At 30.3% G+C, this 26,281-nt stretch overlaps 3 protein-coding genes across 7 annotated transcripts; 2 read left to right on the top strand and 1 right to left on the bottom strand.

The window, feature by feature from the left end:
* Positions 1-2,080: 2,080 nt before the first annotated feature.
* Positions 2,081-9,324, top strand: Hecw (Hecw ubiquitin protein ligase). Its single transcript, XM_083035389.1, has 10 exons — positions 2,081-2,385; positions 2,672-3,023; positions 3,115-4,130; positions 4,250-4,540; positions 4,659-4,854; positions 4,963-5,492; positions 5,646-5,983; positions 6,173-6,373; positions 6,472-7,431; positions 7,597-9,324. The coding sequence occupies exons 2-10, from the start codon at positions 2,735-2,737 to the stop codon at positions 7,706-7,708; spliced, it is 3,933 nt and encodes a 1,310-aa protein (XP_082891515.1). The 5' UTR covers positions 2,081-2,385; positions 2,672-2,734; the 3' UTR covers positions 7,709-9,324.
* A 250-nt stretch (positions 9,325-9,574) lies between these two features.
* On the bottom strand, positions 9,575-21,353 carry LOC145934709 (cilia- and flagella-associated protein 44). Of its 5 annotated transcripts, none has more exons than XM_083035384.1 (27): positions 21,135-21,352; positions 20,832-21,034; positions 20,194-20,356; positions 19,829-19,968; positions 19,393-19,687; positions 19,187-19,346; positions 18,904-19,100; positions 18,591-18,830; positions 18,087-18,271; positions 16,914-17,052; positions 16,559-16,832; positions 16,191-16,428; positions 15,816-16,086; positions 15,525-15,691; positions 15,225-15,443; positions 15,006-15,146; positions 14,704-14,926; positions 14,418-14,606; positions 14,106-14,303; positions 13,445-13,972; positions 13,158-13,329; positions 12,766-13,055; positions 12,494-12,690; positions 11,451-11,668; positions 11,183-11,325; positions 10,918-11,092; positions 9,575-9,902 (listed from the first exon to the last, which is right to left on the bottom strand). In XM_083035384.1, exons 2-27 carry the CDS (start codon positions 20,999-21,001, stop codon positions 9,889-9,891), a joined length of 5,346 nt encoding a protein of 1,781 aa, XP_082891510.1. In that variant the 5' UTR covers positions 21,002-21,034; positions 21,135-21,352; the 3' UTR covers positions 9,575-9,888. The 5 variants fall into 5 exon arrangements, with proteins under 5 accessions (XP_082891510.1, XP_082891511.1, XP_082891512.1 ...); XM_083035385.1 differs by having other exon boundaries at positions 19,187-19,331; positions 21,135-21,351; XM_083035386.1 differs by lacking the exon at positions 14,106-14,303 and having other exon boundaries at positions 21,135-21,353.
* A 293-nt stretch (positions 21,354-21,646) lies between these two features.
* On the top strand, positions 21,647-26,243 carry LOC145935146 (protein SPT2 homolog). Its single transcript, XM_083036256.1, has 7 exons — positions 21,647-21,992; positions 22,139-22,285; positions 22,420-22,549; positions 24,584-24,741; positions 24,985-25,891; positions 25,982-26,188; positions 26,239-26,243. Exons 1-7 carry the CDS (start codon positions 21,939-21,941, stop codon positions 26,241-26,243), a joined length of 1,608 nt encoding a protein of 535 aa, XP_082892382.1. The 5' UTR covers positions 21,647-21,938.
* Positions 26,244-26,281: the final 38 nt, after the last annotated feature.

The raw sequence follows: 26,281 nt of genomic DNA, 5'->3' as shown, positions 1-26,281 counted from the left end.
TAAATTTACCGTTGGATGGATATGAATATGTATGTATGTATGTAAGCTTACTTGTGATAGCTTATACTAATGTATTGATACATGAATTTGTTATAATATAAATAATACACAAAATTCTTTCCTGTTCCATATTTTTATTCAGCAAAATGATACATTCTTTGCATAATTAAAAGATGTATCTCATTGTTCAGCTATGAGCAATAAAATAACTTCTATTTCCGAAAGATAATAAATAATTGATGGAATATATTTATACTCTGAGGAAGAGAGAGGGAGAGAGAGAGAGAAAAGATACGCGCGGATAATAAACTTTACATTAGATGAAAGCAAATACATTATACATATATCTAATGATCTGAATCATTCATAGCAATGTGTAAAAAATATACATATATATATATATATATATATATGTACATAAAATATAAAACAGCGACCTTTAACTTGTTAAATGACTAATGCATTTATTTGTGATCATTATAATTAGACTTCAGTAAATATTTGATGAGTTAGTGTACTTGATTGGGTGTGAACGCGCGAGTAGGAAATATTGCTATAATGCAAAGTACAGTGTGTATAAAATACTCTTGGTGATTTGATTGATATACAAATATAATTCCTGTTACAATGAATCGTACAATGACTGTCGTATGTATGTTTAAATCAGTTAAAGCGCGTGCGCGCTTTATAGTATATATAGAGCATAATATTTAATTATACTTGGTATCAAAGAATACAATTGAATTTTCAAATATTTTGTGAATAATTTGCATAAAATAGTATCGTCGCAGCAGGCTTTGAAGATGATGTGTAAATGTGTTTTTATCTAATGATCAATGAGCAAAGTTGTAAAGTAATATCATTATTATTATTATTATTATTATTATTATTATATGAGCCATACAATAGATACTTGTAAATTAAAATGCTCGCAACATACATTTAGCGCTTATTTAGGTTTCCTCCTTTCTTTGATTTGTGTTCCCAAATTATAGTTTAGCAATCATATATGAAACAGTATGTTAAAGAATATCTTATCATTGATGAGACGCAAGAGTTATAACAAAAAAAAAACCAATTAAATTTTTTAATTTACATTCTGTGTTTATATATAAATCATATTATCGTACTATTAGTCATGTGCGACATTCTATTAAGGTTTTCTATCAAGTTGTCTAATGACAAATTCAAATAAATGATCTTAGTTCATTATATTATTACCTTGTGTTTTTATTATCTAAAATATTAAATTTTTTTATCCATGCGACTATACTTTTATAGTTTTAATAACAGTATCGATAATATATCTTTAGCTATATCATCAAGAATTGCTGACAAAAGCAATATGAATAAAATACAATAAAAGTGTCAAATATTATTGATTTAGACTCTCTAGATAGAAGATATATATTTAATAATTGTTTATATGTAAAATCATATACATTTATAGAGCTAAGTGAAAGAAAAAAAAAAAATTTCAAATAAATTTTTAGTATACAACTTGGACGAGATCATATAGACTGTACTTATATATTTAAATCAAATAAATGCCTTAGTAAATATTTTCAAGATAAAATAAATTTCATCATAATTTTCGAGCTCTCTCGTTTCCATCAAAGAAATGCTTAGTTGGATTTCTAAATAAATAAGTCAAAATATAATTTCTAGAAAAATTGTAAAAATTATTATATTATAATTTATGATATAAATAAAAATATTTTTTATATATTTCTCTAAAGAAAACTATGTTTAAAGAAAATGCAAATCTCACTGTTGTTTTTACTGCTGTCATAATTTATATGACACAGGATGCACTTTGCCACTTTGGAGATTACGAAAGTTTCATAACATTTGATGACCAATCAGAACATCAAACTTTGGTCGCATTCAGCGGATATTTTTCCAACAGTTGGGCAACATTACTAATTTTTCCGTTGCCTTCGACGTTAATTGGCTGGATCTGAAAGTAGAAACCAATCACGTTCGATCGCTACTTAATAACGGTTGGAATGTGGTCTATTAATAAGAAATCTAGGTATCGAAATGCTTTGAAAGATTTGTAATGTCAAGTGGAACGTATTCGTGAAAGTATAAAACAAAAAATGTTTGTAGCATCAAATGTACCGCATCCAAAAGTTACTAGTTCGTATAGTCTGCTACGTCCGCTGTCAAAATTACTTGTGTTCACGCGTGTATGTATGTATATACGTAATACATATGTGTGTAATTAGTAAAAAAGTAAAGTAAAGTCATCTCATAAATAAAGCAACGAGTGGTATATAAAATGGATATTTGAAGTATTTTACTACGTTACATATTAAATATGCGATATTAACGAATAAAAAACCTTTGCGTAGCGGCTCTTTTGTACATCTTTTACTTTGCGTATGTACAGAGTGAATTGTATTATAAGTATCATTAAAGAGAAATTAGATATCGATAACATTTCTATTCTTATCTAAGCTACTAATTTTCATTATCTTCTATATGTGCAATAATTTCATAAATTGTTAATTAATCCCGATGCAACAATCTTTAACCTTGTCGTTCTCCTTCTATTCTATATTATTTTATCATCTAATTATTAATTGCTTGTGAAATATATTGCAATTATATAAATTCGCATTAACAAAAATAATGTAATAATCAATTTAACAATATGGATTTTCAGCTCCTCCAAGTTTCCTTGTTTGTATGATTTTGTGGAACTTTTAAATATGTTTTAAAAGAAAAGATGCCATCTGAAACAAATGCTATGGACAGTATTTCTAAGCAAGAGGAGGATACTGAAAAATCTAATGAACAATCTGTTACATTAATGACTTTAAATTCTACGAGTCAAGAATCAAGTATATCTGCAAAACAAGTAGATGCTGATCTAGCACATGTTAATAGTGACGAAGTATCCACATCGGATCATATTAAAATTAAGTTCTTAAACTCAACTGGAGATGCACTTTCATCTACTAGCTCTGTAACGACAAATGATTTACTCGAGAATATATGTCTCCAAGCTCAAACAGGTAATCATCAGTTAATTAAACTTGTAGACTGCTTGTAATTTCTTCTATATTTTAAATATAGAAAGTACTGTAAAATTGATTTAATTTTTAGATTCAAACAGTGAAAATAAAAATATACCTTCGAAAACTACAAAAACTGATACTGGTTCAATATCGGTTAAACAAACTGAGGAAAATAATGATGCAAGTACTACGTGCAACGATATAACAGAAAACTCTAGTCAAAAATCAATTTTTCTTGCTCATAAGAACTTATCTAGAAAGAAATGTTTGTTAGCGAAGAATATTTCTGAAATTTCTAATACTTCAGAATTAACAATGTGCCCTGACAATTTCTTAGATGGGAAAGCTTGTAGTTGTGAAAAAAGTCACAATATTGTTGACATAGAAAAACATGACTGTGAACCAATGGCAAGAAATTTATGTAATAATAATGATGATGTTACATCGACTGTTAAGCACAAAGTAATAGAAGAAACAGCACTTTTGCATACATGCAAACGGTTGTCTCTAGGAGATGATGATTCTGCTACAAATTATAACAGTCTTACAAATAGGTTATTAAGAACGTCTAGCGATATGAAAGACTCCAGCATTGATTGTGACACTAACTTATCAACAGCTGAATTAACATCTCTGCCTTCATGTGCATCTAAAAAATTATCAAATTTGCAAAGTGCTTCATCAATCTCGGCACATTATAATAACGCGATTGATACAAAAATATCTATAAATCCATTGGAGATTAATAATAAGAATTCACTTGAAAATGTAATTGATGGAAATGAATTACCCGTCTCATCTGAACTTTGTAAGGAGGCGACAATGTCGCAAAGGTGTAATTCCTCGTGTTACAATGATTCTGCAAGCACAAGTAAGCCGTTTAAACTGCCAATTTTAGAAAAGATATCTAAAACTGCCAATATTCAGCAACCAGAAGTCGAGGAAAATGCAGTAGCGCTTGCAGAGTCATCATTCAGCGAACAAAACCAATTGGAAGTAGTTCGTTGTCTAGATTTGGAACCTCGTTCGTCAAATAGTAGCGAGGAAAGTAACTCGGATATAGAGTCCCAGCATGCAAGTACAAGTCATGACGATATCAAAAAAGTTAGTAGATTCCATTTATTTCATTTATTCTTGGAAAAGTTTGGTATGGTTTATTTAATCGCTCTAACTACCAAAACAATTATTTAATCGATTGGATAAAGATGAGATTTTTATTTTAGAGACAATGCAGACCTAACGGGGTTGTAACGAAAGAAGGAGTGGAATATTATCAGCTATGGCGTAGCACCGGTGGTCACTCGTCTCCTGAATCTTTGTACGAAACTTTATATCCAATGCCACCGCCGCTTCCACCAAGAGCAGCGCATCGACCATTGCACAGAAGTAACGCTTTACCAAGTGGGGCACCAGAGTTACCTAAGCGACATCCTCAGAGGCATCCTACGCCATTGCATCCTGAGGATTGTTTTGGATTTGAGATTGTAGACGTCGACGAAGCTTCGAATCTTAAGGTTTAAAAGACTATCACTCTGTTATTACATTTTATATATATCTGTGTGTGTGTGTGCGTGTGTAGAAAAAATTTTATATATTTATAAATTAACTTTTTTTTTAAAACCTTTTTTTCAGCTAAGGACAGCAGTAACAAAAAGTATCGCGTTATTGAGCTCTCCGAGGTTGCACAGACAACGAGAAAGGCCAGAATCGGCACTGGCTCAATTGGAGTGTCCGCCTACGCCGACGCATCGACCCAAACCTTTATGTCCGTTGCCTGTATGTCAAACATCAAATGTATCTTTATCATCGGAAGAACCTCTGCCTCCATGTAAGCCATTTAATATAATTTCCATTCTTTAATGCTATAATATTATTATTTACAAATCGTTCTTTTTCGATGAATTAATTAATTTATCTTTACGTATATACATTTTAGCATGGGAAGCGAGGATAGACAGCCATGGTCGAGTATTTTACATAGATCATATTAATCGTACTACGACGTGGCAAAGACCAAGCTTGACGACACGTAACACCGGTTGTGATTTACGAAGACAACAGTTAGACAGGCGTTATCAAAGTGTACGACGAACTATTTCACGTCCTGATAACATAGATCGCGAAGTTAACAATTCAAACGGCAATCCTTTTGAGAATACCGAGCGACAGAATGATTCTCGTACTGACAGAAGCGAATGCGAACCATTCGACATCACCACAATACCGCCAGTATTATTTTTAACACGGCCCGACTTTTTTACCGTCTTGCATACCAATGCGGACGCCATGGAGCTATACAATCGTAATTCAAGTCTAAAACATATGATTAGTAGAGTTAGAAGAGATCCGATAGTTTTTCCAAGATACGAACACAATAGGGATTTAGTCGCCTTAATTAATTTCTTTGCCGATCCAAGCAAGGAACTCCCAAGAGGGTACGAATCAAAGCTCGATAGAACGGGTAAGGTAAGTTTTTCATCATGATAATTCTCACAATCGCAAAATAATTCCCCCCCCCCCTCTCTCTCTCTCTCTCTCTCGACGAAAGAGAGAGAAAGAAAGGCAGCGTATACATGCTGTTAGAAGATATTAACAAACTAAGCATTTTTTCTATTTTAGAGATTTTTCATATGTCACGCTAGAAAAGCTACGTCTTTCATTGATCCACGGTTACCTACGGAAGCCGCTCATGCACGTACATTGTTAGACGAAGCCCCCGTTCCACCGCCTAGACCGCAGCAAGCATCTGTAACTGCTACTCCCGACATACCCGTAGCCTACAACGACAAAGTAGTCGCTTTTCTACGTCAGCCTAATATAATGGATATTCTAAAGGAAAGACATTCCGCATTAGGACAGAATATTGCGCTTCGTGAAAAGGTTAATACTATAAGGGTCGAAGGAAGTGCGGCGTTACAAAGATGGGGTCACGATGTCCCCTTAGCATTATTGCTGAGGTAGGAAACGGCTATTTTTTATCGATATTATATACATATTACCCACACACTGATGTATGGCACACATGTAATAAAAAAATATGTACCGCCAATAATGAAATATCTACATACATACACATATGTACATGCACACTTGCATGCCTAATCTATATACAATGATGTAGTATCATCGTATCATTATTATTACAGTTTGTTCGAGCAAGAAATAATGTCGTATGTACCTGGCAGTATGGGTAGATCTCCACTTGGTAGCCCGCACGCATCACCTGGGCTAACAAGAGCTTCAGCTAGGGCTCCAGCACCATACAGAAGAGACTTTGAAGCGAAGCTTCGAACATTTTACCGAAAATTAGAAAGCAAGGGTTACGGGCAAGGACCGGGTAAATTGAAGTACGTCTCACACGTCTCAATATCTCAAGGCAGAAATTTTATCGAGCAACATATATTTTCTCACACACATATCACATATATATTGTATATCCGTACAGATTACACATCAGGAGAGAACATTTACTCGAAGATGCTTTTACGCGCATAATGGCCGCATCGAAAAAGGATTTGCAGAAAGGTAAACTGGTAGTCATTTTTGATCACGAAGAAGGGCTGGATTACGGCGGACCGTCCCGAGAATTTTTCTTTCATTTATCGCGCGAGCTATTCAATCCTTATTACGGATTGTTTGAGTATTCAGCCAACGATACTTATACGGTGCAAATCTCGCCAATGTCAGCTTTCGTAGACAATTATCACGATTGGTTCAGATTTTCTGGCAGAGTTCTTGGCTTAGCATTAGTCCATCAGTATCTGCTCGATGCATTCTTCACGAGACCGTTTTATAAGGCGCTTTTAAGGATATCGGCGAGTTTGAGCGATTTGGAAAGTTTAGATCAAGAGTTTCATCAAAGTCTAATGTGGATCAAAGAAAAGGATATAAGTATCGAGCCATTAGAATTAACATTTTCAGTAACGGAGGAACTTTTGGGGCGAGTCGCCGAGCGCGAATTGAAACCAGGTGGGAGAAATATCGCGGTCACCGAAAAGAATAAGAAGGAATATCTCGAGAGAGTAGTACGTTGGCGTCTCGAACGCGGCGTCGCGGAACAAACGGAATCACTGGTTCGTGGCTTTTACGAAGTGGTGGATCCACGTTTAGTCTCGGTTTTCGATGCTCGCGAATTGGAGCTGGTTATCGCGGGTGCCGCTGAAATCGATCTTAACGATTGGCGAACGCATACCGAATACAGGAGCGGTTATCATGACGCGCATCCGGTAGTGGAGTGGTTCTGGAGCAGCATAAGCCGATTCACCAACGAACAACGTTTAAGATTACTGCAATTTGTTACCGGCACTTCGAGTATACCGTACGAGGGATTCGCGGCTTTACGGGGATCAACGGGACCGAGAAAATTCTGCATCGAAAAATGGGGCAGGCCAAACAGTTTACCAAGGTAAATTTAATTCTCGATTAAAAATCCAGGGCTAGCGAGATCCATCTATGTACATTGAGCATCCTACTTTTTTTCATTTTCTTCTTTTCTCGTATACATTTATTTTTAGCCTCCATCCCTGCTTATGCCACCGCCGCTTTGCATCATTGTCTTTATTTGTTTCAGGGCTCATACATGTTTTAATCGCTTGGATCTTCCACCTTATCCTACGCCCGAGATTTTATACGAAAAGTTGCTGTTGGCAGTGGAGGAGACAAATACATTTGGTATAGAATAAAATTTAATGGCGAATTGGATTTATATAATTATAAAAAAATTGTACAGTCGATAGAACGTGTATTTCTTTGCACTTTCTGTCGAAAGATTTTGTATAGGCCTAACAACTTTTATAAGAATTGTATCATTACGCTAACTCGATTTATTCATATTGATTATAAAATGTGAATAATTAAACAATTTGCAATCTTTCAGAATTTTCGGTCAGACAATGTAATATTCATGTGTGCGAAAAACTAAATATTTTTTCTTCAAACTTTCATCAATTTTTTTGAACGACTACTGTTAACCTTAGAAGTTTGCATTCTTGTTGATGCAATCGTCAAGTATATACATAGAGATCTCGTATTCTCTTCTTCTGCTTGCATTGTCATATTAGAGCAGAGAAAGTACTATTTTATTTGCTATTTCTCTCTCTCTCTCTCTCTCTCTCTCTCTCTCTCTCTCTCTCTCTCTCTCTCTCTCTCTCGATTTCCTCTTCTCCTTTTCTCTTTCAGTTTTCAAAGAAAGACATATTTATTGGAGTATTATTCTCTTTTATAAACGTCTCAATTTATAATCAAAAATAATAAATTGTACACTAATTTTAATAACACACAATAACATATTTTAAAGATTATTATATTTCTTCAAAGTGAACTATGGTTAAAAAAATCAGATTTAGATAAATATTAAAGAAAATGTATGCTGTTGCCTCGTTACTATTATCGCTCTATATTGCTGAGACTATTATTAACACTAATTATTGATATGACTATTAATATTACTTATCTACTATTACTACTACTATTACTGTCACTAATACTGTGTGCTAATCATGATTATTATTTTTATCATTAGTATTATAATTATTGTTTTTGCTTACAGTCGCGCGGATCTCGATATGGCGATAGATGCAATATTAAAGATTATAATAGTACATCGGTGTTTATTTATAACACTTTGTTTATCGAGTTTCATACTATGCATTAATAAAGAAATCTTAATTTCGCTACAAGGCTATCCATATTTCTATCATCACTATTTCGTATGTAGTATGCATGTACATCGAGATCCGAGTATGCTGTTGGTACAATTTTTAATTATGTGACCATCACCTGTTTCTAGTCTACGAGTTAAAATTTCACGTACAGCTGCCTTTTAATATATTTTAACATTCCGAAGATTCTTGTTAGTATTTAAAAGAGTTTATAGAGCAAATGTTTATGCAAAATATAAGTATCACATTTGCAAGTTGACTTTTAAAAAACTCAAAAAGAAGCACTTTTATCTTTATTTCTACTTTCTGCTTACAATTAGATACAAAAGATACTGGTATAGATTCTTTGACAATTAACTTTTGCACATAGTAAAACAGATATTAAGAAATATCGCAATTCATACACGAGAATTATAGACTTATTACAATAACTTTTTACTAAGCAAATATCTTATTATTTATTATTAAATCGATATATGCATACATAAATACACATATATACATAAATATATACACACGTGTATCAAACAAAAGTTATGTATTTGTACAGTCATATAGTTGTTATATATTAACTATGAATAAAATACAACAGAGAAACATTGTTTTCAATAAATAAGCCTTAACTAATAAATATTTTTAATAAATAAAATTACTTTTTATTATATATGTGCATGCGTGTGGAGGTGCATGTATTGTAACATTATTATCATAGAATTATGAGAAATTGTCGCATTTTATTTACATTCATGTTATGTGTATTTAGCCAATTATTATTTATCTTCTGAATAATTTTACATATGTATGTAGATAATGATATAGTGTTTAAAAATGATCATTTTTTTCTCTATTATTTTCATCCATAACATCATCCACATATGCATATATACATATGTGTGTGGGGGGGGGGGGGGTGAAAATATTCCTGTACATACAATTTAATAACATTTTTTAAAAATATACATGCGTGTGTGTGTGTGTTTTCCTGGCGAATGATTTACAATTACTTATAATATCAATTTACCTCTAATATGACCAATACATGCTCGTGACACATACAAAACTTCATATATATATATTCAAATCTTTTAGACAAATTAATAGTATTTTTAATAGTATTCATAGAAAAATCCGATTTATTTTTAATATTTTGTCAGATATTTTATTTTATCATTTTGTCGATTGCGATTAAAAATTTTCTCGTTCTAAAATTCGATATCTAAAAGATATCATAAGATATATTTATTATTATTATTAATAAATATATATAAAATAGAATGTAATATATTTATAAAATAGTAGAAATTTACAATATATACTATATATTCACATATGAATATATATAATATAATCGATAATATATAATTTAAAAACAAAAAAAAGATTAATAAAAAAGTATATTTTGTTTTAAAGTCATATTTTTAATGATTTTAATTATTTTTATTCAAATCAATTGCTAATCAATTTTTTAACAAAATTTAACAAGAAATTAAGTTAAGATTTTCTTCTCTTGCTTTTCATTTTTAAAATTAAATTATATATACAGGGTGAGACATTTTAATCGACGCACGCAGTTATCTCGTAAGGTTAGCAATATGGCAAAAAGTGTTGTATACAAAAGTTGTAGGGTTCACGAGAATAAGAGAGGGAAACGACACTTGAGGGTGACCTTAACTTTGACCTTGAAGTTAAACTTAGGGGTCATTTCAAGGTCAACTTGTTTTTTTTTTAATGGAAACCTCTATTTTTGACTTCAGAAATGGAAAATTTTACGTTCGAAAATGCTATGTCATGTTATGGGGTTAAATTAATCTCAGGGGTTATTTTAAAGTCAACATAATTTTTTTATGGAAAACTTTTATGGACTCCCGAAATAAAAAGAGCAAACAAACAATACTACTTTCAGCACTACCCAGGAACAACGACGTGGACGTAGTAGTTTAACATAACATGACAGCATTTTCGAACGAAAAATTTTCTGCTCTTTCCATTTCTGAAGTCAAAAATAGGGGTTTCCATTTAAAAAAAAAAAACAAGTTGACCTTGAAATGACCCGTAAGTTTAACTTCAAGGTCAAAGTTAAGGTCACTCTCAAGTGTCCCTCTCTGAACCCTACAACTTTTGTATATAACACTTTTTGCCATATTGCTAATCTTACGACGAGATAACTGCGTGCGTCGATTAAAATGACTCACCCTGTATATAAACGAACATTTTTCTGATTTTATCATTACCTTTATTTCTGGGCATTATTTCCTTCAACTGGATTGAATGTTGTAATTTTATTTTTAATCTAAGATTTTTAATATCATTTTGAAATAGATATTTCTGCCTTGTTTGATTTTCAAGAATTCTCTCCAATTTGATTATATCACTTTTATATTTCTCTTCCAACTGCAGCATTTCCTCCTGTGAACAATAATAACGATAAATATATGAAAGATAAATATTTAAGAAATATATACATTAAATGTACGTGGTTTATATATGTATATGTACATCTGACATGATGCGTCGCTTTGATAGTTTGTGAAGCTTTGATTGTTCTTCCACTAAAATTGTTAGAAAGCTTAACTTTTTCGTATGTTCTCGAATAAGTCTGTTAAGTATAACTAATTCTTCTGCATAACTTTCTTTGACATCTGTAATAAAAATGTAAAATACAAATGCAAAATACAAATGCAAAATAAATATAAGAATTAAAAAGGCAAATTATAACATCATATATAGATATATCATATATGTATATGTGTGTGTGATGACTTACGTTTGATTCGTTTAGTAAAATACATTGTTGTCTCATTTAAGTTGGCTTTAATATCGTACACCATCCGATGAAGTATTGTTTCGTATAATTTATTTAATGATATATTTTGACCAAATTTATTTATTATTTTTAACTTAATTTCATTTTTTAAATTGTTATTATTAACACGCATATGATTACAATCGAGCTTTATTCTCTGGAGGTGCATTCGAGCGTGTCTATAACATATGTATAATCCATTATAATTAAAAAATCCATATATATATATATATATATATATATACACTGGTCAAAAAAATTATCGCAACACGTAATTAATATCAAAATTTAGCATAAATTCAAATAAGCGTATCTCCGCGAAAAATTATCGTATTTCAAAAAATTTTTTTTTTGTTTTAAAGGGTAAAGTCTCTACTTTAAGGAACTTTTGTTCAATTTTGATTTTATTCTCTCCCCCTTTCTCCATCCCTTTAAAAGGAAGGACGTGTTTTTTTTTTCAAAAAATTGCATAGTTTGACGAACTCTACGGAGTGTACTAAATTTTTTTCGTAAATATCATCATAACTATCGTAAAATATGGACTTTTCTCTACAAATTAACAAAAAAAATTGAATACCGTACGATTTTTTTTCCCGAAGTTACGGCGTATCAAAGATCAAAGTTACCTATGCATTTTTGCCTATATATTCAATTACCACCTAGATAGAGTTCGTCAAACTATGCAATTTTTTGAAAAAAAAAAACACGTCCTTCCTTTTAAAGGGATGGAGAAAGGGGGAGAATAAAATCAAAATCGAACGAAAGTTCCTTAAAGTAGAGACTTTACCCTTTAAAACAAAAAACAAATTTTTTAAATACGACAATTTTTCGCGGAGATACGCTTATTTGAATTTATGCTAAATTGTGATATTAATTACGTGTTGCGATAATTTTTTTGACGAGTGTATATATATATATATATATACATGCACATAAAAGGATCTTTTCTCTAATATTAGTTACATATATGAACGAGACGATACATATATGTACAATAAATTTACTTGTGTTTGGCATGTAATTCAAGTGTTTCCTCTTGCAATTCTTGTATTCTCGCATATAATCTAGACAATCTATTTTTATCGAATACAATGCAATCGTGCAATTTGAATGAAATCTCGGATTTTTCAAAATATTGCAACTGATGCAATTTCATTATTACTGTGACATCCACATCATTTAATTTTTTTTGTTTCTCGAGCTGTTGAATAGAATGTTATTAAGCAAATGACATTATTTTTCTAATAGAAAGAGATATTAAACATATGAATAATACCATAAATATGTTTAAATCGTCTTCATTCTTCTTCAAACTACTCTCTAAAACTTTTAGCTTTTTTGTTTGAATTTGAATTTCTTTATAAAGAATCTCCACAGTTTGTTGTGCATCTTTGATTTGATGTTCGCACGAGTATCGTTTCTCTCTCATTGAAAATGCCAATTCGTATAATGTCTTGTCGCATCCTGAAGGACATACGTTTTCGTCAAAATAAACCAACTCGGATTCCCCGGTGTCGATACTATTTGTTTCATCTGAACTCGTTTCAGTCGTTGTCGTAGTGGTTTCTGAAATAATAATAAACAATTTTTGAAATATATGTTGGTGAAACTTTTTTGAAATTTAGGTAGATGGGTGCTCTGAGGCACTTAAAAAAATGCTTTTATTACCGTCCTCTTCCTTCAATTCTTTGTACTTCTTTTTAAATATTCTACATAGAAAATTACGAAACTTGTTATCGTTTATCCTAGTCATGTATTCGAGAAAGATATTTTTGATCTGGTTACGTAATTTTGTAATTTCCTTAATTTTAACGTCAACTTTCTCGGTAATTATTTGTATCTGAAAATTTTATTATATATAAGTTACTTCTCTCTCTCCCTCTCCCTCTCTTTTTTTTATATATACATTATACATATGAATTTGCTGGATGATAAAAGTAGTAAAATTCATTAACTTTTTGTCTTATCGTCGCAACCTCTTCTAGTTTACAGTCAACTTGATCACGCAATACCCTTTCCCTTATTTCGTACTCTTTTAAAATAATATATTCTTGACGAAGTGTTAATAAAAATAAATTGATATTAACATTCTCGGCAACGATATCCAATCTATCGCATTCTAATTTGTTCAACCTTTTGTCCAAATTTTCACAACTAGTCTGTATGTGTCTCAATATGCAATCTTGTTTGTATATTTGGCATAATATGCGAGAAGTTTTCATTTCTCGTTCCCACGGACTGTCGATGTCATCGCTTAAATGAAGCGACATGATATTATCCTGAGCAGTAGATTGAATTTTTAGTTTTCTTTCGGAAACAGAGAACAATGTCAATGGCTCGCTAGAGATTTTTGCATGTTCTGGAAATGTTTCATCTAGAAGTAACACTTCGTATTCCTCGTCTGAACAAACAGGTATCTGTTCAGGAAGAACCGATAGCCGTCGCTGTGCCCTGTCTGCTTTCATCAACGTATATTTTTCAACCTATGTAAAAGTATCAAGGAATTATAATATACATTATATGTGCATGTGTGTGTGTGCGCGCGCGCATCATCAAATTCAAATTGACAGTTTTATTATTTTTATTGTGTAATACAAAATATATATTAATACACACCGTCATTTTTCTCTCGGGAAATTCTATATTTATATTTAATATAGGAATATCTGGGAAAGATTTTATACTTTTCAATGGTATTTCGGCATGAATATGTTTGAGAGATTTTTTTAAGCGTACAACTTCCATATGCAAATGTTCTTTCTCTGTTCTTACAGCTTTCAATCTCGCGTTGAAAGCTTCTTGTAGATAATAAAGCTACAAGTGCATAGGTATAAAAGATTTTTCTAACTAATATAGTTTCTTGTATTGTAAATAAATGAGCAATTGCACGCATGTAATTAAAAATTAATTTGGCGATATTATACAAACCTTTTTTCGACAATTTAATAGCTGTTTATATTTCGAGAAGAGAGTATCTCGTTCTTCCGATAACAAACTAAAAGTTGACGATGTTTTCAATTTGTAATCGCCGATAGTTTTTTTTGCTTCTTCTATAGCGAATATATCGTGCATATGATTAATAGATTTATTCGGCTTTTCTTGATATATAATTTTCCACTTAATGAAACAAAATTTTGTAATTAAATTACAGTAAATAAGAATACTTTGATATACACATATGTGTTATGCAAGATTTTTACAATATTGTACTAACTTCTTTTTCGCGTTGCTCTAGTCTAGTCCTTCTCGAGTTATATTTATTTAACATTTGATTTAATTGAATACCCAGGCTGCTATCAGTGTCCTTGTAATCTATGTCCTTTAAGAAAACTGCAATCGATTGCTCTTGCGTTGTACTCATCTCTTCTTCCGTCTCTCTGTCATCTTTTTGTTTCTCTCGACGTTTTTCTTCAAAATGTTGCATTTTATCCATTACACTAGTCGTATAGTAAATAAAAATACATTTTATATACATAAACGTGAGTTGCATTCACAAGACTTATTCAAGCATATTACCTATTTCCGTTCATCCTTGTATCAATGTATGGTGTCCTGTGCGTGCGTATATGTTTTATCGTATCGATATGTGGTAAAGTAATGTTCAAATCATTGTTCAAAATATGTTGGCGTAGAGAATACACTATATTATCTGGCTTCCTATATATCAGATATCAGTATAGTTTTATTAATAATAATAGATTATTTGTTCATATTCTTAAGATAATTTTTACTTACGATATTTTGCAAATGGCAAATGGTAGGTGTGCAATAGGTTGAATAAAGTGTTCCAAAAGCTTTTGCAATCCAAGTTTACTTTTTTCTATTTTAAAAGCCAATTTTTCTCGTACCGTAATCATTTCTGCTTCCAATTCTTCATCCAAGTCAACCATAATTCTAAGATCCAGTTCTAATTCTTTGCGAGTTATCCTATGAGATTTGGGTAGAGCATTATTCCTAAAATATATAAAAATATGTGAATACACCATCTTCTAATTTACGCTCAACAATTATTTCTACATTTGACATAATTTAAACCTCTCCATAATATTGTTGTATTCTTCGCTCAATTTAGATAATATCTGCAAAGTATAATATTTATTCTGCTTTGCTACAGTCACAACCCTGTCGTGTTCAGCTTGTTGAATCATCTCTTCTAAGCTCGCATGATCGATTTCTTCGATATCTTCAACGCTAATATGCGGCTATATTATTGGAAAATGTATCACGAATTCGTCAGATTTGTGTTCGAGTAAAAAAAAAAAATACACATCAATAAATTCAATGTTTTAAAATATAAAAAAATAAGAGCAGACCGCAAATTCTCACCAAGGAAAAAGTTCCTTTGATTATTTCAAACTCGATTGCTTCAGATGGAATGTCATCGTTTACTTCATAAGAAAATAAATTTCCATCATATCCGCATGTAAATAACATCTTTTGATTATGGTTGAGAATAATTTTTGCGATATAACCATTAAACGGATCATGCATCGAAAGTATCCAATAGTCGGATAGATCTGTATAATTTTCGGGTTTCCATTTACAAACCCGTATTTGTCCGTGTTCCATTCCTAAAAATAAGTACTTTCTTCCCTTGCTAGCAAAAACGCATAAAAAAATAACTAATTATTATGTAATTGTATAAAATTACTTTTTTTTCGTGATACATACACAATAATAATTAATTTTATATATTCTTACTAAAATAAACAGCTTCGTATTTCTATGTCATCTGCATCATGTATTAGGGTGCTTTTAACAGGTCTCTCCACAATAGTTTCACTAATTTCCGGACTTGGATATTCATATATATAGCCTGCGTCAAATCCTGCCATCAACAACCAAATAATGTCACGACTAATGTATTGTGCTATCAATATCTTGTTTGGTACTTTTGGTATATATATTTCCGGTAGTGGCTCTTCCTCTTCTATATTTACTGTAATTTTTGTCATTGCTTTATTTTCACAATTTTTATTAATAAAAATAAAATATAAAAAATTAAAAAATTGGACCAAATAATACACTATTACTAAATAAGTTATAAATAATATAAGATATAAAATTACTGAGAAACGCTTCCTCGTTAATTTCCATTTCGGGACTTTCAACGATTAATCGTGCTATTTCTTCACGTTTCTTTGCTATTTTTTCTTTCCTTTCTTTCTCTCGATTTAATCGTATTAATTCGTTTCGAATAGCAGATTTCACAGAATGGAATTTAAATGCTTTTGACTGACATTGAACGAGTTCGTACGAAGCAATAGTGTATGATTGAAGTGTGCTTGGTAATGTAATCTCTACACAATCTCCTTGTACGCATCCAATTAATATTGTTGTTTCCTGTAAAATCAAATTTAATTAAGAGCAATAATTATGTAATTTAATTAAGAAAAATAATTATATGTAACACATATTATTTACACATTGCGGTTTCCACGCAAGGCATGTGACCCCCGAAGGTACTTTGATAAAACCAATTGGTGTAATGACAGGATAAGTATTAGTCGCTGTAATGGTAAAGCTAAATACAGTTGAATCTTCACTACTAGTTACCAGTAAGCTGAAATAATACATAGAAATTTATAGCTATAATTATAATAAAATACATGTGTACGTGTATTAATAGAAAATATATAAAGAACAAGAACTGCTTGTACAATTTGTTATACAGGGTATCCTATTTTTAAATAATGTTGCTATTTTTCGAAAACCAAGACTTCCATTGAAAAATATTTCATTTCATACAAAAGTTGTAGGATTTCGAGGGGGACGTCTTGTCGTAAGTATAGTCTTATTCTAGGTGGAAGCATTTTCGAGATTTCAAAGTCATCCATTACTTTTTTAAATGGAACCACTATAATTTTTTTAAATAAATCGGTTCCTCATAATATTTGGCGTAAAAAAATATTAGAGTTAATAGTCGAAAAATGAATGGTTTACGACATATTTTATGCTTTATCATATCCTGACACATTTTGACAAAAAATATGAAATATCTCGTAATATATTTATTTTTCGATAATATTACCTTATAATAATTTCCTGAATGGAATAATGAGATCATAATCGATTGGTGTAAGAAAAACATACTCTTGTGATTAAAAGAAATTTGCAATTTGCAATTTGTGCAAGTACATATTTTTTAAAAAAATAACTGTTTTTTTATCAAATGATTTATCTCATTATTTTATGCAGAAAATTATTAAGATAAGATTATCGAAAAATGAATATATTATGATGAGATATTTCATATTTTTTGTCAAACTGTGTCAGAATGAAGCATAAAGAATATGTCGTAAATCATTCATTTTTTGATTATTCCGCTCTAACAATTTTTTACGCCAAATAATACGAGAAATCGATTTATGTAAAAAAATTATGGTGAATATACGTTTAAAAAAATAATAATGATCTTGAAATTTCAAAAATGCTTCTACTTGGAATAAGACTATATGCTTACGACAAGGATGTCCCCCTCGAAATCCTACACCTTTCATATGAAACATTTTTCGATGGAAGCCTTTTGGTTTTCGAAAAATAGCAATATATAATTTAAAATGGGATACCCTGTATAAAATTGCATTTTTAGTATACCTGCACGATGAATTTAAAGACATTGCAGTTATAGCCATTTTGTGCGGTTTCATAACTTGAATCAGCCTAACATAGTCTCCCCGTATATCATCGTTAACGGCATTAGCCGCTGATATCGCTGCAGCAATTATACGGATAACACCACTCTCAAAAGCACATACGAATGTCGATCCTGTTGCTTCAATCTTATTATATATATTATTAATATATGAAAAGAATTTTATATGTATAATTTACAGAGACATTTAGATATATATGCAAAAGATGTAGACTCTAGAAAATAATTAAGATTCTATGAAATTATTATCAAATTGATAAAATTGGGCGATATGGAAAAAGAAATGGACCTTTTCATGTTTCACTGTTACATATAATAGAGTTTGTGCTTGATTTTGTGTGCACGTGCGCGCGTGGGAGGGCACACATATCTCTGCTATACATATATTAAAATATCTCGTAAAAAATAAATAAATCAATAAACTATTTTCTAAAACTTATTTTTACCTGGCATGGAAACCAGATGATTCGACTACCGCTGTCATTAAAATTATGCGCCAAAATTAATCTTTTCTCTATATAATTATAAATATGTAGCTGTCCAGCTTTACCCAATGTAACTATAAAGGGACCCCATGTCGTACAATCCATATCGACTATAGCTCCAGCGTGACATGTAAATATTTTTCGCGGCAATTCTGCTTTCGTGGTATGTAAATCTATTAACCAAATCCCACCATTTCCATCCTAGAAAAAAAAAACATTATATATTTGAGAGATCAATATGACGCGGACCAAGTGAAACACAGTCTTAGCATACCTGAGCATACCAGAACATACTTTCTGGATTATCTGGTTCTTGTTTACGTATGCACATAAGCATCGAATTATTCGCTTCATCACTTTCATTAACATGATATTCATAGATAGGTTGAATTTCTAGAAAACGTTCTCCAGTACGAGAATCTGCTTGATCTATCGTTTCATAAAACCAAATTCTAATCCATCCATCCATACCTACAATCCGTTCATAATATCCATCCATCTCTATTATGGAAAAAGAATCGAAAATGTCGTATATAAATTATAAGAAATATTTTTACCGACTGATATAAGCTCTCCATTTATATATTCAAATTGTGTAATTGCCTTAGTATGACAAGGTTGGCGATTTTTCTTGCATATTTCAAGAGTAATCAGACCTTCTTCCCACAGTAAGATATTTCCCCATTCACAGCCTGACACGACCTGAAAAAGATATAGCTTTAAATAAATCGAAAAGTCAGATGTGCATTTAAACAATACTCACTTTTCCATCTGGCATGATATATACGCCGATAATGTCAGATATCTCCGTCTGACCAAATCTACCAATTTCGCCTTTCAATTTAAGCCCGGTAAATGTTTCAGAGATTTTCCAAAATTTTATATGTCCCAAACCACTGGTCACTAAATATCCAGGTAGCAATGAAGATATCGTAATATTATAAACATTCCGATTATAAGATTTGCACTTCAATGCAATTGTAGACTTTTGCCAATTCCAAAGAGTAATTGTATAATCTGGTTCTCCCCCTTGCGATACTAGTAATAAACCATCGGCACTGCAAAATTTTATATAAATATAAAACATATATATATATATATATTAATAGTTAGAACACATATGGGATAATACATAGAATTATTTGCAACCATATATATATTATGGGTGATTTTATACCCTATATCTTTACGATATATACCTATATGTTAAATGGGAATAGGATTTCAATGTGCCATTATATAAAATTGTCACAATGTCCATTGAAGGCCACTTATAGATAATTATTGGAGGTTTAATACCATTTTCACCAACAGCAATGTGATCAAACACGGGATTTTTCTAAACAGACAGAATATCATGGCAAACAAATTGTTACGGTTTTTTTTTCATATTTCATAAAATTATTCTTTTTGAGAAAAGTATACTTGAAATTATATATAATTAAAAAGAATTAGCTTATTTTGTGAGGTTTTCCCTCCCTTTTTCTCTCTTTTTCTTTCATTTTGTTAAAAAACTATCTTATTTCTAACTTTTCTCAAAGTAGTATACAAATGTAAAGAATACTGTCACGTGTCCAATTCCATCACTGGTATATCCTCTTCTAAACCACAGCTTGTTTGTTGTAACATTCCAGAAATGTAGTATATTACCAGAAATAAAGATAATAATGTTTGGTTCTGCTATGCAAAGATTAAAATATCTCTGACAATCATATGAAAATGAATGACTTATATTATCTAAGGAATATATTGTCCATATTCTATAACATTTTTTACAATATCTAAACTTATTAAAATTATTTAAGAGATACCCTTCCACAAAATTCCTGGAATTTATGCATGTACAAATTGATATAAAAATAAGAAACAAATTATTATTATTATATATTATTAAAATTAGAAATTATTATTATACATTAAATTATTTTATCATAAAATATTTATTTATATGTAATATGAAAGAAAATGCACTAAAAAATGTCATTAAAGAATGCAATCAATTGAAAGAAATTGAAATCTTGCAAATTACTTATTTCATAATAACGCTATACAACTCATCGTATATGCAATGTTGATTCGTGTATGAAAACACATTGAACATATTAAATATTGTACGCCTCTACTATTGCAATTAAAAATTTGATTTAAAAAAAAGAAAAAAAATTGTGTCTATATAATCGCTATACATATAAAAAAGGATACTGAAACTCCAAAATATTCATAGGCACTGTTCCATTTTGTACGCGTTTTGCTCCAGATACATATTTGCTCGAATCGTAGACGCAGTCTTCGTCATGTACTTTTTCATCGCTTTTTTGTTTTCCTGCTTTCTGGTTTTCCTTACTACGAAATTCAAATTTACCTTCTTGCATTATTGTTTCTTTGCTTTCGTTCTTTTTGGAATCCTACGATATAAACTTTGCTTAAAGAAGGTTTGATGAAAGTTACACTTTTATAAAAACGCGACGCGCTTTATATAATACACATATTATTGTATGTACGTACATAACTTATAAATTACAATAGTTTCCATAGAAACATAATTGTTGATTCGATATATCAAATATATATACATATATATCATATATCATATATCATATGTCATATATCACCTCAGACATATGTACAAGTATATCACACGCATATACATTATACATATATATCCGTAAAAAAAATTTCATTTTACTTAATTCAAATATGTTCAATTTTTCAGAATAGCAACTTGACCATTTATAAGTAAAAGTTACTTAATTTTCAAAAATCGAAAAATAAAGGTGCCTTTTCATGCTGACGCTCGACGCTCATTTTTAGCGTCAAAAGACGTCACGTGACCAAAAATAAAGATACCAATTCGTCAATTTTGGTCACGTGACGTCTTTTGACGCTAAAAATGAGCGTCGAGCGTCAGCATGAAAAGGCACCTTTACTGTTTAGATAAAAATAACTTATATATTTGCCCATATCGGCACAAGTCCGCACTGGCAGCTGGCCGTCTATGTATTTTATATATCATATCTATGGACGTACAAGCATACTGGGCTGCGTTCGGAAAGAGAGGGAATGCACTCGGGTGACGTTTCCGAACGCAGCCCATATGTTGGATTATTGGATAAAAAAAACCGAATGCGAAGAAGTGAACTTTGACGAAGATTATCGAAAATAGAAAAATAATTAAATCATAAAAAATATCTTTATTATATGGAAAATACGTGTTGACCCTGGATCAAAAAGTCATAATATTTACGAGGAGGATATTAGATCCTAAACAAAATAAATTTTTCAGTGTCGTAAACCATCTCGATTAATAAAATGGATTTTGGCAGTTTGATAAATGTCGCGCAGAAGAATGAAACGAAAAAACAAGTAAGTCTATTTTGGCGATCTACTATCTGCAATTAGATTCGAAAGTATAGATAGCGTAACTTAAATAGAATGTAGGTCGGTATAAAAATAGGTTAGATTAGATAGCCTTTTGCTTTGTATCTTCTAAAATTTTATTTTTTTAACAGGCAGTTCCGTGCTATCAAACAAAATTTGCACCACCAAAAAAAAAGACTAAACATACTAAAACTCTTTCCGATAATATTAAGAAATTTCTCGCTCGGAAGGAGGAAGAGGAGAGACAGAAAGCCTTGGAAGAGAAAAGAAAGAAAGAGGTGATTTCGTTAAAATAATAATGTGCATAATGTGTTATGCATTAATCTATGAATAATTTATATACATTTTTTATTAGATTTTATTAGCACAATTACATTATTTACTCTTCATACTTAAGAAACTATACTTTCAGAATCTTCTAGCTTTACGAGATTCTAAAGCCCAAAGTCGGATAAGTAAACACTTGAAAGTATGTAAAGCAGCAAATAAGTCAGTGATTGCAGATGCCATTGATAACGAACATACAGCTATTACTATAGCAGGTAATATTTCATGATTCTTTATATACAAAAATAATCATTTGTTTTTTTAATATTAATACATAATGATACTTTTGTATAACAGATTAAACAAAGTTTTAATCTATACTCTCTCTTTTTCTACGTTTTCACATTTAAAATATATTTTAATAAAATTATTGGAATCTAATTATGGGGACACAATATTGAAGAAAATATAAAAATAAAGTTCCAAATGAAAAGGTGCATTTACATAGAAGTTTATTCTTATTTTCCATATTTACAATTTTTTTATTTTTAATATGCTTGATATATGTCAAGATACATAGAAATAAAATACTGTTGACCGAACAATATTAGAGCAACATGGTAAATAGGTTTTATGCAATTACAAAATAAAATGAAATAGTGATACATACCGATAAATTCCAAGTATATACAAAGTGGCAAATTGATATTGACAAACATCACTTGACAATTAGTTTTTTTACATATCATCAGCTTAATGGTGATACCCTTATCCATAATGGGCAATATTTTTGCCCACAGGTTATGTAATATATACGAGCAATATAGTGCATTAATTATCCATCATCCCAAATTGATGCAGAAAAATTTCATGGATTTATACAGCGATGGATACTAAGGCATTGATTAAGGTCAGCCATCTAATCTTAGAGTAGTCTAGAGAATTTACAAATGTCAATTTTGTGCTATTTTTATCATATTTGTGAATTTTCTTGCAAATTAAAGCAATATAGAGCTGTAATTTTATTTACACTTATCCTATTAATGCAAATCACATGTGCATGATTGCTTCATTATTATATCATTTCTCTCTTCTTTTATCAGTCAAGGTTATTTTATTCTTATACATTTTTTAATATTTAGAAGAAGATATTTGTTTATTAAACTTGATTTTGAATTATGTATTTTATCTCTATATGTTTATTGTTAAAAAAAATAATTAAAAATTTTTTTATAGTTTTGATGAAATATATGTATTTCTTCTATTTTTCTCATTTCAATATTAGAAATTTCATTTTGATATTAAGTGTAACATATAAATGTAATATAATGTTTAATGTGATGATAATTATAATGAAGTAAAAGATTCTCAAGATACATTTAATTTGGATTGTAAATGATGTTGCTCCATTATATCTTTTCGCCACAATAGTTTTCTAAAAAATTACATTATGTACCATTTGTTTATCTATTCATATATTTTTTCAACTATTTTTGATATTTAATATTAGATATTTTATTTAAACGTATTAAACATGTTTGGATGTTGGATTAACAATTTGTGCTTGAGATACTTGGAATTTTATTTTTATATAATTTTAGATGAGAGATATAATTCACTATTTTCTTTAAAAAAAATGGTATATCCTTATATTTTATATTTATGCATAAACATATACAAAATGTATTGTGTAATTGTATAATAAATAGATAAAGATATTTGTCAATTAAAAAGATGTAAACTAAAAATTTGTTTCATAAATATGTAAATTTAACTACTTTGTTATAAAGGTATGACAAGGTGTAATTTTTTTGAGATATGTTAATGCCATACATATTGCATTCTATATCTTGGTCCTTTGTGTTGTATCGTCAGGAATATACCACGAGCGACTAATTGTGATACAATTGTAGTAACTGATATTGTTATTTACAATATTTCTAATATTTTTCAAAGAGAGAGAGAGGGGGGGGGAAGGGAGCGAGCGTGGGAGGGAAAGAGGGAAGGAGAAAGAGAGAACCAGTTTATGGCACAGAAGAACTGACAATGAGTTTTATTATGAATGTAACAGAAATCACTTTGAATAATGTAACATAGAGAGTTGTGATACTTTTTTCTAAATTGTCTCTTTTATTTGTTATAACTCTATATATAATAAAATGATAATAGAGATATAACTAATCTAGAGGTTTATATAACAATTTTTTTTTTAAATTACAGAACACTTTTATTTATTGTATACATGATTATTGTATACTTGTATAAAACATATATATGGTGATTGATTATGTATAAATAAAATATTTCAGGTCCTTCTCAGCCTGATGAAGATGACTATGGATACGAATCGCAAGAGGCTTCTAAATTCTATAATCAATTAATGAACAAATATAATAGTTTACCTCCAGAGAAACCTATTTTTAATAATAATGAGAAAAGAACAATAAAGGACATTGCATCTACAAAGGTTGTATATCGAATAATCGTTTATTAAACATAATTTAAGAAAAAATATTTTTTAATTTTTAAAATTATATAAGTAAATATTATAAGTAGACATTCTGGATAATAATATGCTGGTTTGAGTTAGGTATACATTATTATATTACTGTTCACTTTGATTCTGACTATATATAAAATAGTTTATTAATTTGTATTATCTCTTTTTTTGTATGTACTATAAGATTGAATATGATCTTGTATGTTATAGGATAGAGTAAAACAAGCTTTAAAACAACAAGAACTCGAGGAGAATAGTGGACATAGGCGGAAAAGGAAATCATCCGCTTCGAATGTAAAAGAAGCTGAAATTGATGAGAAAGTGGAGAAGAACGTTGCTGATAAAATCAAAGAAGAGAACAAGGATGAAAAGCCCAAACCGAAAAGAAAATCATTACCACCGTCTATGGCTTTTACAGAACTTTTAAAACTTGCAGAGAAAAAACAGCATGAGCCTGTGATGATAGAAGTTAAACCAAAAGTAGAAGAGGAACGACCAATGACAAAACGTCAAAAAATGGAATATATACAGGAAAAAGAAAGAAAGGAGCAACGAGAGAAAAAAGATCCAGAGACAAATAAAAAAACAAGCATTGGAAATGTAAACAAACCTAAAACACAATTAAATAGAATGCTCAAAACTAATGAAAAATCTCCAATCTTAAATTCAATATTAAATAAAAGCTGCTCTTCCAAAGCTGTGACAACTGTTTCTAAAAAAATTATTGACAAGTCCAATGAAAAACAAAACGCAGAAAAATGTAACTCAAACAAAGTCTCATCTAACAATAAAAATGAATTATTAGAAGAACGAAAAAAATTAGAAGCTGAGAGAAGACAACTGGAAGAAATGCGACGCGCTATTGAAGAAGAAAAAAGGAAATTAGCGCAAAGTAAAAATAAACAGGAAGATGTAAAGTTTCACTCTTCCAATAAAGAAATGGCTAAATCTAAAAGCAGTAGTGCAAATAAGCAAATATCCAAGGATATTAAGCCACGACAATTTCCACCTTCGGATTTAAAATTACCCTCATCATTATTAAAACAATTTCCACCACCCGATGTCAGACCCATTAAATCTAAAGAAATTAGGAAAAAATCGCTTACATCCAATAAACGTGAGTTTGTACGAATATCAGTTTCAGTATTATAAAATTTGATTGAAAATTAGATAAAGTCAAACATGTGAAATAAATTTAATTTTACAGGACGTATCTACGACGAGGACGAAGGATCAGATTTAAGTGATTTTATAGATGATGGATCAGATAATAATGAGGAAGATTATAGTAAACATATTAGTGAAATATTTGGTTATGATAGAAGCAAATATAAACATGATAATGAAGATGATACTGCTATGGAGAGTAATTTTGCACAACAATTAAAAGAAGAATACATATCTACTAAAATAGGTAATTTATATTATAGTGTATTGAATGTGATATTTTGTGTATGTATAAAGTATAAATAATATGATTTAGTACTCTGCGTTGATACCACTGCTT

The sequence above is a fragment of the Prenolepis imparis genome, unplaced genomic scaffold, assembly GCF_030444845.1.
Source record: "Prenolepis imparis isolate NDT839.2.m4 unplaced genomic scaffold, iyPreImpa1.0 SCAF_4, whole genome shotgun sequence".
NCBI classification, from domain to species: domain Eukaryota; kingdom Metazoa; phylum Arthropoda; class Insecta; order Hymenoptera; family Formicidae; genus Prenolepis; species Prenolepis imparis.
This window is presented reverse-complemented; position numbering and strand designations above follow the sequence as displayed.